Source organism: Lepidochelys olivacea (genome assembly GCF_965140295.1).
Source record: "Lepidochelys olivacea isolate rLepOli2 genome assembly, chromosome: 1".
Taxonomy (NCBI): domain Eukaryota; kingdom Metazoa; phylum Chordata; order Testudines; family Cheloniidae; genus Lepidochelys; species Lepidochelys olivacea.
Window position 1 is genome coordinate 4,855,334 of NC_140411.1, and position 13,799 is coordinate 4,869,132.

Sequence of the window (13,799 nt, forward strand, 5' to 3'; positions counted from 1 at the left end):
TCTCTTCTAGCAGTTGAGGTGTGAACACCAAGGGAGGAGAAACTGCTTTTGTAGTTGGCGAGCCAGTCACAGTCTTTGTTTCATCCTGAGCTGATGGTGTCAAATTTGCAAATGAACTGAAGCTCAGCAGATTCTCTTTGAAGTCTGGTCCTGAAGTCTTTTTACTGCAGGATGGCTACCTTTACATATGCTATTGTGTGTCCAGGGAGATTGAAGTGTTCTCTACAGGTTTTTGTATATTGCCAATCCTAATATCTGATTTGTGTCCATTTATCCTTTTACATAGGGACTGTCTAGTTTGGCCGATGTACATGGCAGAGGGGCATTGCTGGCACATGATGGCGTATATTACATTGGTGGACGTGCAGGTGAATGAACCGGTGATGGTGTGGCACATCTGGTTAGGTCCAGTGATTGTGTCGCTGGTGTAGATGTGGGGGCAAAGTTGACATTGAGGTTTGCTGCATGGATTGGTTCCTGAGTTAGAGTTACTGTGGTGCGGTGTTCCGTTGCTGGTGAGAAAATGCTTCAGGTTGGTGGGTTGTCTGTGGGCGAGGACTGGCTTGCTTCCCAAGGCCTGTGAAAGTGAGGGATCATTGTCCAGGATGGGTTGTAGATGACTGATGATGCACTGGAGAGGTTTCGGCTGAGGACTCTATGTGATGGCCAGTGCAGTTCTGTTGGTTTCTTTCTTGGGCTTGTCTCGCAGCAGGAGGCTTCTGGGTACACGTCTGGCTCTGCTGATCTGTTTCCTTATTTACTCATGTGGGTGTTGTAGTTTTGAGAATGCTTGGTGAAGATCTTGTAGGTGTTGGTCTCTGTCTGAGGGATTAGAGCAAATGCGGTTGTACCTCAACGCTTGGCCGTAGACAATGGATCATGTGGTGTGTCCAGGATGGAAGCTGGAGGCATGAAGGTATAGGGTGGTGTTAATGTGACCATCACTTATTTGCACCATGATGTCTAGGAAGTGGACCTCCCATATAGGTTGGACAAGGCTGAGGTTGATGGTGGGGTGGAAGCTGTTGAAATCGTGGTGGAATTCTTCCAGGGTTTCCTTCCGATGGGTCCAGATGATGAAGATGTCATCAATGTAGCGTAGGTAGAGAAGGGGCGTGAGTGGATGAGACCTCAGGAAGCATTGTTCCAGGTCAGCCGTACAAATGTTGTCATCCTGTGGTGCCATGCAGGTGCCCCTAGTGGTGCCACTGGTCTGGAGGTATATATTGTCACCACATTTGAAATAATTGTGCATGAGGATAAAGTCACAGAGCTTAGCAACCAGTTGTGCTGTGGCATCGTCAGGGATACTGTTCCTGACAGCCTGTTTTCCATCTGTGTGTGGGATGTTTGTGTAGAGAGCCTCTACAGCCATGAAATGACTATGCAGCTTTTCATGACACATGAAAATCTGAGACGTGTGCTCCCAATCATTTGACATCTCACATGTTAGGGATGGATTTGGATTTGTATCAAAGACCTGGCAGCAGAAACAGAAAATCTTGTCAGTTGAATCCAAGTAAAGCAGTGAGCGCTGCTTCAGAACCTTGCTATTTCCAAGCTGTCTGTGTAAAAACATAACAGAAAAATGGTGATTCTGCTTCTCCAGAGGAAAATCCACGTCCTTCTGCTTCTGATGGCCAGTTGGTCAGGAGCAGATCATTAATTTTGGACATTAGATTGGGCCATAAGTCAGGATAAGAAATGGCAACACCAATGCCTATAATGGGAATCATTTTCTCTCTATCACCAGTGACATCAGAATTATTCTGGTCGAGAACATTATTCTGGAACAATTTGATAAACTAAACAGCAATGAGTCTCCAGGACCAGATGGGATTCACCCAAGATCTCTGAAGGAATTCAAATGTGAACTTGCAGAACTACTAACTGTCATCTGTAAGCTATCATTTAAAACAGCTTCTGTACCAAATGACTGGAAGATAGCTAACGTGACACTAATTTTTCAAAAGGGTTCCAGAGGTGATCCTGGCAATTACAGGCCTGTAAGTCTGACTTCAATACCAGGCAAACTGGTTGAAACTATAATAAATAAAAATATTGTCAGACATATAGATGAACATAATTTGTTGAGCAAGAGTCAACATGGTTTTAGTAAAGGGAAATCATGCCTCACCAATCTACTAGAATTCTTTGAGGGGGTCAACAAGCATGTGGACCAACGGGGTACGGTGGATATAGTTTACTGAGATTTTCAGAAAGCCTTTGACAAGGTCCCTCACCAAAGGCTCTTAAGCAAAGTAAGCTGCCACGGGATAAGAAGGAAAGTGCTCTCATGGACTGATAACTGGTTGAAAGATAGGAAACAAAGAGTAGGTATAAATGATCAGTTTTCAGAAGGGAGAGAGGTAAATAGTGGTGTCATAGAATCACAGAATATCAGGGTTGGAAGGGACCTCAGGAGGTCATCTAGTCCAACCCCCTGCTCAAAGCAGGACCAGTCCCCAACTAATTCATCCCAGCCAGGGCTTTGTCAAGCCTGACCTTAAAAACTTCGAAGGAAGGAGATTCCACCACCTCCCTAGGTAACGCTTTCCAGTGTTTCACCACCCTCCTGGTGAAAAAGTTTTTTCCTAATATCCAAACTAAACCTCCCCCACTGCAACTTGAGACCATTACTCCTTGTTCTGTCATCTGCTACCACTGAGAACAGTCTAGATCCATCCTCTTTGGAACCCCCGTTCAGGTAGTTGAAAGAAGCTATCAAATCCCCCCTCATTCTTTTCTTCCGTAGACTAAACAATCCCAGTTCCCTCAGCCTCTCCTCATAACTCATGTGTTCCAGTCCCCTAATCATTTTTGTTGCCCTCTGCTGGACCTTTTCCAATTTTTCCACCTCCTTCTTGTAGTGTGGGGCCCAAAACTGGACACAGTACTCCAGAAGAGGCCTCACCAGTGTCTAATAGAGGGGAACGATCACGTCCCTCGATCTGCTGGCAATGCCCCTACTTACACATCCCAAAATGCCATTGGCCTTCTTGGCAACAATGGCACACTGTTGACTCATATCCAGCTTCTCATCCACTGTAACCCCTAGGTCCTTTTCTGCAGAACTGCTGCCGAGCCATTCGGTCCCTAGTCTGTAGTGGTGCATGGGATCCTTCCGTCCTAAGTGGAGGACTCTGCACTTGTCCTTATTGAACCTCATCAGACTTCTTTTGGCCCAATCCTCTAATTTGTCTAGGTCCCTCTGTACCCTGTCCGTACCCTCCAGTGTATCTACCTCTCCTCCTAGCTTAGTGTCATCTGCAAACTTGCTGAAAGTGCAATCCACACCATCCTCCAGATCATTTATGAAGATATTGAACAAAACCAGCCTCAGGACCGACCCTGATTCCCAGGGGTCTGTTCTGGGACCAGTCCTATTCAACATAATCATAAATGATTTGGAAAAAGGGGTAAACAGTGAGGTGGTAAAATATGCAGATGATACATCATTACTAAAGATAGTTAAGACTGAGGCAGACTGTGAATAGCTACAAAAGAATCTCTCAAAACTGGGTGACTAGGCAAGAAAATGGCAGACGAAATTTACTGTTGATAAATGCAAAGAAATGCACATTGGAAAGCATAATCCCAACTATACATATCAAATGATGGGGTCTAAATTAGCTGTTATCACTCAAGAAAGAGATCTTTTAGTCATTGTGGATAGTTCTCTGAAAACATCCACTCAATGTGCAGTGGCAGTCAAAAAAGCAAACAGAATGATGGTAATAATTAAGAAAGGGACAGGTAATAGGACAGAAAATATAATGTTGCCTGTATAAAAATCCATTGTATGCCCACATCTTGTATACTGAGTGCAGAGGTGGTCACCCCATCTCAAAAAAGATATATTGGAATTGGAAAAGGTTCAGAAAAGGGCAACAAAACTGATTAGGGGTATGGAACAGCTTCCGTGTGAGGAGAGATTAATAAGACTGGGACTTTTCAGCTTGGAAAAAATGGCTAAGGGGAGATACGATTGAGGTCTATAAAATCATGACTGGTGTAGAGAAAGTAGATAAGGAAGTGTTGTTTACTACTTCTCATAACACAAAAACTAGGGGTCACCAAATTGAATTAATAGGGAGAAAATTTAAAACAAATAAAAGGAAGTAATTTTTTCACACAATGCACTGTCAACCTGTGGAAATCCTTGCCAAAGGATTTTGTAAAGGCCAAGACCATAACAGGGTTAAAAAAAAAACTAGATAAATTCATGGAGATTGCGTCCATCAATGGCTATTAGCCAGGATGGGCAGGGATGGAGTCCCTCGCCTCTGTTTGCCAGAAGCTGGGAATGAGAGACAGGGGATGGATCACTAGATGATTCCCTGTTCTGTTCATTCTCTCAGCGGGGCACCTGGCATTGGCCGCTGTCGGAAAACAGGATACTGGGCTAGATGGACCTTTGGTCTGACCCAGTATGGGCCTTCTTATGTTCTAATGTTCTTATGTAGATAAAGATTTTCAGTTTTGTTTTGGTTTCTCTATTTCACTGGCAATGATTCTTGAATGTTGAATTGTGGATCACCTACGCATTTCTCCTTTGATGTCTCCACTGTGACCATCTCGCTACTGCTGCAGAGGTTGCTGTTAACAGATTTCTAGTATTTTTTCATGGCATCTGCACCTTTCTTCATTGCAGTCTTTACCTCAGCATTTTTGTTTCCTGTTCTGCGCACCTGACATCTTCTTTAAGGTCCTGGTGACATTTTTTTGCCATCCAACTTTCCTGAAAGACTCCCCAAAAAACACAGTGAATCCCTAAGTTACAAGACATTTGCCACACTATACCACAGGTGTGTGTTTTAGCAGCTTTAAGGCTTGAACTCCTGGAGGCTCAACCTCTACTGTCATTAAAAATTATCTGCCCTCCCCCATAATTTCCCACTACTGTGAAAAATAAAAATTATGAAAATCCAAAAAAGCTTACAAATAAACCATTGATATTACCCATCAGTTATAAAAAAACTAAAAAAACCTGAATTCTGCCTATTGACAAGCCACTAGAGCAGCCGGGTTGAAGCATGGCGGGGAGAAGGGCAGAGCCTATCCCCACTCGAGGTATCTCCCAGTTTAAAGACCTGAAACGTCTAAATCACAATCCCACATTGTCCTCACACTAACAGCAGGAATGCCAATGCCTTCCAGAGGACGAATGAGGTTTGCAGGATATGGGATTAAATCAGAGATGGGAGTAAAGGAAGGAGTTTCTTTATTCTCGATGCAGTATAGAAATGTGCCCAGCGCTTTGCCCAGTGGTGTCCCCAAGGCCTTGCCCCAGGAATCTGAGTATTCTGTGAAGTAGAACTGGTGGAAACATAAACAGAAAGCCTGAGGGTGGGGATAGGCAGAGTGCAGCGGGTGAGCCTCCTAGTCCCCTACCCAGCCTAGATAGCAGAGAGGCTCAAAGCCCCAGCCAGGACACAGAGCTTCTGGCACGCACACTCCTCTTCTTCCGTACCCACCACCAACCTCCGACTCCCATCCCAGAGATCAGATCGGGAGCATCTTTAGGTCAGCCCCACTCTAGGCAAGGCTTCTAATGCAGGGAGCCTTATGTCCCAGGCGAGTGGGGAGCCCTGGGCACTGCTGCTCCCACTGAAGGAGTTATTTGGCAGAGTGCCTGCCTGGTCAAGCTGCAGCTTGGGTCCACCCTCTCCAGCACTGCGTGTTTCTCACCTGGCTGGCTCATTGCCTGCCTCCATAAGCCCAGCTGGCTCTCCGTCAGCAGGTCAGGTCACATGGTAGGTATCAAACAGAGTCCCCTTCAGTACATCGCTCTGGTCCATCGCCTGGACTGCCCACGTCAGTGTCCAGCCCTGGATTTGACCCCCAGTCTCATCCTTAAAAAGAAAAGGAGTACTTGTGGCACCTTAGAGACTAACCAATTTATTAGAGCATAAGCTTTCGTGAGCTACAGCTCACTTCATCTCATCCTTATCATTTAGGACAGGGGCTAGGGCAGTGATGAGCTGCCAAAATCTTAACAACTGGTTCCCTATAAAAAGTTTTGATTTAAGGGATGTGCCCCAGTATGTATTTTTTGTACCAACAGGGTTACCATATGTCCATATTTTCCCGGGAGGAATTTTTAAATTTTAAAAATTCCTCCCGGACAGCAATTTAAGAACCAAAAAACCTGACCTCTCCGGAAAAATATGGATGTATGTTAACCCTGCCTAAAGTTATTTTTTAAAAAGATGGGCTTGAACTAGAAATGAGCTCCGGTTCACATGTGGGTCCCCGCCAGTCCCTGAGGGTGTGCTAGGGTGACCAGATGTCCCAATTTTATAGGGACAGTCCCGATTTGGGGGTCTTTTTCTTATATAGGCTTCTATTACTCCCCAACCCCTGTCCTGATTTTTCACACTTGCTGTCTGGTCACCCTAGGGTGTGCACATGTGTGGGTCCCAGCTGCTCCCTGCCCCCCTCATTGAAGCAGGTGTGCAGGGTTACTGCCCTGGGAACTGCAGGGCACCAGTGGATGTGGGGCCAGCCGCAGACAGGGGCGTGGGGCAGGGCTAGCTGGAGGCAGGGGGTTCAGGGCTGGCTGCAGGCAGGGCAGGGGGTGTGGAGCTGGCTGGAGACAGGAGGGTGTGGGGTTGTCTGGAGGCAAGGGGGTGTGGGGCTGGCTGGAGACAGGGGCAGGCTGTGGGCAGGGCAGGGGGTGCATGTGGCAGGGGCTGGCTGCACGCAGAGTGTGCAGGGGTGGCTGGAGACAGGGGCTGGCTGCAGGCAGGGCAGGGGGTGCGTGCGTCAGGGGCTGGTTGCGGGTAGGGGGTGCAGGGGTGGCTGGAGACAGGGGCTGGTGCGAGCATGGGGTGCCAGGGGTGCGGCAGGGGCTGGCTGAGGGCAGGGCAGGGGGTGGCTGGAGACAGGGGCTGGCTGCAGGCAGGGTAGTGGGGGCTCGCGGGCAGAGCGGCTCGGAGCAGCCCAGGCCCAGCAGAGCAGCCGGGGACCCACCCGGCAGCAGCGGGAGCCCCGGGCCAAGGGAGCAGCAGCAGCCCCAGGGCTCGTGCCCAGGGCCAGGCGGCAGCCCACGTGGCTCCCGCAGCACAGCGCCCCCGGTGGCTGGAGGAGGAATCACATCACTTCCCGGCCGGAGCCCAGCAAAGCCTCAGCGCCCCCTGCAGGGAAGCAGGTTAACAACTGGTTCTAAAACTGATTCAAAATTTAACAACCAGTTCACGCGAACCGGTGAGAACCGGCTCCAGCTCACCACTGGCCTAGGGTGTCCCCACCCAGGGGCACTCTCTCAGCACCGGCCTCCTCCCTGACGTGATGATCACTGCATTACGTTAAAACCACATACAATTTATCAAACAGCAACGGTAACGAAAGCAAGGAACATATGGAAAAGATTAAGGGAAACAAAGAACCCTGTCTATGGGCAGGGGATAGACCAGAAACAGCCACCTCTTGGATGTGAGGAACATTCACAGTCTGTTCCTCACACATCCGAGGTTTCCCTCCCAGACCCTGACAGAGCTGCGGTGATACCACAGGTAAGAGACCTGTTCTAGCAGCGGCCACGCTCCCTGAGGCTCTAGGTGTCAGGACCCTTCTTCCCAGCATCTGCCCTCCCATTCTGTTCACGTCCCCTCTTCGGAGTCCAGCCTTCAAAGCCCTCCTGTCTAGCAACGTCTCCCTGCACTGGGCCCTCTGCCCAATGCCCCACCTCGCTCTCCCCAGCTGCTCATTGTGCTTGGCTGCCGCGTTACTAGTCACACCGTTGGTGTCCACTATCCTGGCTCTGTCCCCACAGCTCCCTGCGGTAGCTCTGCCCTGGCTCCCCAGCGGTGCAGCTGGTCTGCGCTGCCCCAGCTCCTAGCTCTGGTTGGCTCCAGCCCCCAGCTCCGACTCTTCTGGGCTGTGGTTGCCAGATTTCTACTGCAATAATAGCCCCAAGCCACTTAATAAAAAAAAAAACCCTTTGTTTCAATAAATAGATTGGACTACTTTGGGGTTAGTTTTTAACATGTTGACCTATACATCAAGTAAGAAATGAAAGCTTTTGTGAGATACCAGGTGCCGATTTTATTTTAAAATGAAAAGGTACAAGCCCCAGCAGGAGTTTGTCCACATTACCAACAAAGCAAGATGCAAACCAACTTCACATTCAGAACCACAACGCTAGTACTTCTATCCAAATTCAGGGTTGGAAGATGTTTCAAACAAAACATGCCAATTGACGATATTAAAAATAGCTCAAGAGGAGCCCAAAATGTATGTCGTGCAAAAACAAAATAACATGATTATATTATTTATTTCTAATGCATTCCTTGATGGTAGTCAATGTCCATTTTTTGTGTTGAATTAGTTTGTTACCGTTAATCTCTGAAAGGCAATGTTTCATCACTGTCTTTCTCAGAAGCAGAATGCTTCTGCTGCTGGTCATACATCAGCAGTGACTAGTGCAATCATTCCTTTCATTTCTGTAAACTGTTCACAACAGATTTTGTGTTCTTGCATGTACGCCCTAACATGTAGATTATTTGCTAGAATTTCCTCCTCCATCGAGCTGTGCAGTCTCGTTTTTATCAAGTCCATCTGAGAAAACAATCTTTCAACTGCAGTGTTGCTAAAAGGTAGTGAAAGCAACAAAAGAGCAAACAAGACAAGTTCATTCAAGATTTTCTCCTCAGTGGAATCTGTGTGTTGGAAAACTTCAACGCGAAACTGCTCAGCGTAGTTTTCCTCAGTATGAGGCCAGTCGCAAAGCTCTCCACTGCTGCTCCAACTGTCCAAAGTCTCCACAAAAGAATCACAAAAAATGAGATATCAACCAATCTCCATTGTGCAGAGCTGATCACAGTGGAAGGACTAGTACTGCAAACAATTCAAACACCTAGATGTTTGGTGGAAATCACTGTTTCCCCTCTTTCACAAACTTGAAAATGAATTCTCAACACCGAGTTTCACATCTTCGACAACAGGAACCGTTAGTGTGTATTTGAAAAGTTCAAACTGAAAAGCGACTCTAAAACCATCTCTGCAAAGTGGTAAGTTATTTGACTCAAAATTGATGTCACAGTTTAACACAGCAGCCCAGATCTCAAAAGCACACTGTTTCACAACTCTCAGCAACAAGCTCTAATAGAATGTCCTCAATTTCTGCAGCAGCTTTCCTGTATTCACACATTCCAACTGACACATTCCTGTATTCACACATTCCAACGTTCCAGGCTTCCTGAAGGATTCGAAGTAGAAAAATCAGGTACATTTTTTTCACTGGATTAATGCACATATGATAAAGAAGCTTAGTATGGTAGTTTCTTTCTTTGTCTTTGGTTCTCTGAAAGTATAGTTTCCGTTCATCCAAGTTGATCCAGAACCCTATTCACACAGGGAATAATGGAAAGCGAACTTGTGTCAGAAAGCGGCAGTAACTTTTGTTGGTCTGAAAGTCATGGAAAGGCCAAGTGACAGGGTGTGTGGGCGTGGGGGCTGGCGGGTGACGTTGAAAGAGGTCAGGTTATGGTCAGAGAGAAGGAAACAGGATCAGTGATAGCAGTGCTTGGTCACAGAGTGATAAGACGTTAGGTGTGAGGAACTTCTCAGACTGTGAACTTCCAAAATACTGAGCTCAGCCAAACTGGGACAGAACACCCTTGATTTATGAGGAGATGTCTGTACCCCTTCTCGTCACACAGGTTTAAAGTTAGTGGCCCCAGATGTATTTGCCCAATTTCTCACGAAGCTCTTTGGTTTTGACTCCATAAATGATAGGGTTGAGCATGGGGGGGGCAAGAGAATAGAGGTTCGCCAAGATGATGTGAACATGGGTAGCAATTCCCTGACCAAACCGATGGGTAAGGCTGGAGAAGAGGCAGGAAGCATAAAATGTCAGCATCACACAGATGTGGGCTGTGCAGGTATTGAGGGCTTTCTGGTGGGCTTTCTTGGAGGAGATTCTGAAGACGGCCCTGATGATAAGACCATAGGACAGGACAATGAGCATGAAGTCTAACCCGATGACTACAAATGTTATCACCAAGCCATATGTTTTGTGAAATGTGATGTCCCCACATGATATCTTTGCCACAGCTATGTGCTCGCAGTATGTGTGTGGGATAATGTGGTTACCACAGTAGGACAGCCTCCTCAGGAGCAGGGGCCCGGGCAGTATGAAGAGAAAAGCTCTTGTCAAACCCAGGAATCCTAGCTTAGCTATTCGTGTGTTGGTGAGGATGGTGGCATATCTCAGAGGGTTACATATGGCAACATAACGATCAAAGGCCATTGTCAGAAGGACGGCTGACTGTATAGCAACAAATGTGTGAAGGAAGAAGGTCTGGGTGAGGCAGCCATTCACAGTAATAGCTTTCAACTTGAACCAAAAAATACCCAGTGACTTCGGCACGACAGAGGTAGATATCCCGATGTCTGTGAGTGCCAACATGCAGAGCAGCAGGTACATTGGCTTGTACATGGTCTGCTCTTTGCCTACAACAAACAGAACCATGACATTTCCCAACAGGCCAATAAAGTAGGACAGAGTGAAAGGGATGGAAATCCAGAGCTGAGCAGCTTCCAGGCCAGGGATGCCCATTAGAATGAATGTTGAAGGGACAGAGGGGGTGAGGTTGAAAGCTCCCATGAGGTGGTCAATGTGTCGATCAGGCTCAGAAATACTCAAGGTGCCTGTGAAGGGAGAGAAGCACAGTGAGGGGGGTTACACACTTTATAAAAAATACTATGGTAAATATTTTAGAGTTATTACCAATCTAATAAGGGCAGGTGAGCAGTGAGGTGGCAATATTTGCAGATGGCTCCAGATTATTTATGTCATAGTCAGGTCCAGAAAAGACCTGAGATGGGGCTAACCAAGCCACGTGAATGGCACCATGATGGAAGATGAAATTCAATATCAATAACTGCAACGTGTATGTCCATTGGAGGGAAAAACTCGACCTCATCAAACATCTTACAAGGTTCTAAATTAACTGCATGAATTCAGGACAGGGATCTGGGTGTCATGGTACACAGCTCTGCTCACAGTTGAAGCACAGACAAAAACTATGTAAAACATTGGGATCCAGGAGGAATGGGAAAGGGAATCCTAAAGAAAATACAATGCCATGAGATCAGTCAGTTAAAGTTTCACCCTCAATCTATTTAGTTTAACAAAAATGATTAAGTTGACTTGATAACAATCTGTAAGTATGCAAACAAGGGACCAGTATTTAATAATAGGCTCTTCAGCCTAGCATACAGAGGTGTAACAGGATCCGGTTGCTGGAAGCTGAAGTTAAAGAAATTCTGACTGGAAATAAGGCCTACATTTTTTAAAGGGTGAGAGTAATTTACCATTGGAACAATTTAACAAGGGTCCTAGTGGATTTTTCGTTATTGAGAATGTTTAAATCAAAGTTGGATGTTTCTCTAAAAGATCTGCTCCAGGAAAAACTTTACAGAAATTCTCTGGCCTGTGTTATACAGACTAGATGATTACAATGGTCTCTTCTGGCTTTGGAATCTACAAACATGTCCCCAGGAATCAGCTGGAGTCCTTTTGATTGCAAGCTCTTACCTGAGCTTATGGAAGGCATTTTTTTCTATTCCTGACTCTTGAATTTAGCCCTCTGGGGAGAAATTCTCATGTGAGTGCTGCCCCTTTCAAATGTTATACTAGGTGTGTATTTCATGAGGCTGGATGAACATTTTAGGTGAGAAAAATAATGACTTCAGCCCATGAAATCTGGTACAATCCTTGCATTAATGGGTAACAGAGCTGGATAGCAAATGGTCCCAGAGCATCCTCGATTTAACATCTGTTTCCTAGTAGCCCACTGTTTCAGGCACTCACCAGTGGTTCCTGCACATGGCAACTGAATTGAGCTAGGCCCTCACATGTCCCAGAGTTGCCCGTTCTTATTATATAATGTGCATACTTCTCAGCTTGTGAGTTGTTCCTATGTAGCAGCCCCTGAAGCACCACGCAGTTTGTATGGGTGTAACAAGAGAAGTCACATTGGTGCCTTGGCATATGCCACTTATGAGAGAGATTTATCACCAGTGAGACACAGTCACTGATTACCCCCCAACCAAGGGAGTAGGTGTAATGTGAGGTACCTCACCCCCTACAGAGGAAGAATTATGAGGAGTTTGGGGCATCTCTGAGGTTGTGGGAGCCAGGGATGGCTGGGGAGCATGGAGAAGATACTGGCGACCAGTGTGCTGTTGGAATCGGGGCAGCCTGAGATGGGGACGGAGAGTATGGAGTATTTTGTGAGACTGAAGCAGCTGAGGAGCAAAGTGTGACGGGTTGTCCCCGGGGTGACACCTGGAACTGGGGAACCACTGAGCCCTCTGACTCCCCAGCCTGGGCTCCCTCTCTCAGTGTGCTGCTGTGACAAACAGCAGACCTGATCCTGGTCCCACACCTCCACCAGGATTCACACAGGCAGGGACACACCTCTCCTGGTCCAAACTCTGACCACCCCAAACAGCCTGGCCCCCACCTCCTCTCTGCCCCCTCCCACTTCCCGCCCCCTGACTGCCTCCCTCAGAATCCCCGACCCATCCAACCCCCCTGCTCCTTGTCCCCTGACCGCCCCCTCCCAAGACCCCCCAGCTTAACTGCCCCCCCCAGTTACCCAAGTAACTACATTTGAAATACAGATCTGTAGACAATATTCATCACTTCATTTTCCTAAATCATTTTCAGAAAATCCTAACTTTTCCAATGACATCTTGCATGACCCATCTTGCATAAAATATGCCATAATTATGCTATAATCATGTCATACTAATATCACAAGGAAGAATGTGGGGTGCAATGTCACACAAGGGTCTATGGTTGTTTCCACAGGTGAAATGCCTGAATTTACATAACAACAATAACAGTTGGAAACAAAACTGAGTCAAGGTTTTGACACCCAGGCTGCAGTTCTGTGGCTTGTGAGGGCAAAGAGACGCGGACACCAGCCCAAATGCACTGGAAAGGCCCCAGTGCTGGTCTTGGACCAACAAACAAAAGAAACAATTTATTTCAGCAGTGCTGCCCACCTATCAGTGTACACCCAGCTTCCTGTCCTCACCACCGCCAGTGCTGATCGCGTGTCAATGTACACCCTTCTGCCCCTTCCCACAACCATCAGCGGCCTGATTCTCTGTGTACACCGCCCTCCTTGCCCCCACAAGTACCAGCACTGCCCACCATCCATGTACATCCTCCTCCTCACCCCCATAACCCTCAGTGATGCCTGCCTGCCCATGTACATCCTGACACCTGCCCCACAACCCCCGGTGCTGCCCTCCTGCCCATGTTTACCTCCCTGCCTGCCCCACAACCACCAGCACTGCCCGCCTGTCCATGTAGGTCTCCCACACCCACAACTTCCAGCCCTGACACACAGTGACACCCCTCACCCAGACCAAAACCAGGTGCCAGACCCTACAGCGACAGCTCATAGAAATCCCTCCTCAGACAAGGCTAGAACCAAACCAAACTGTTGGGGACCAGAACTCATAGAATCATAGAATATCGGGGTTGGAAGGGACCTCAGGAGGTCATCTAGTCCAACCCCCTGCTCAAAGCAGGACCAATCCACAATTTTGGCCCAGATCCCTAAATGGCCCCTCAAGGATTGAACTCACAACCCTGGGTTTAGCAGGCCAATGCTCAAACCACTGAGCTATCCCTCTCCCCGGGTTGAACTCAGTGTTTGCCTGAACCGGGGATAAGGGGGAGATCAGCCTGAACTGCCTTTCTGGGGGCGAAGGGAACACGAGCAGCAGCTCAGCCTGAAAACAAGAGAGGGACAGGCCAGGCGGGAGGGAGA

The 13,799-nt window shown here is 47.4% G+C and overlaps 1 protein-coding gene across 1 annotated transcript; it reads right to left on the reverse strand.

Moving 5' to 3' along the window:
* Positions 1-9,673: 9,673 nt before the first annotated feature.
* Positions 9,674-10,612, reverse strand: LOC311514487 (olfactory receptor 52D1-like; the record flags this gene model as incomplete). Its single annotated transcript, XM_084617054.1, has 1 exon — positions 9,674-10,612. One exon carries the CDS (start codon positions 10,610-10,612, stop codon positions 9,674-9,676), a length of 939 nt encoding a protein of 312 aa, XP_084473180.1.
* Positions 10,613-13,799: the final 3,187 nt, after the last annotated feature.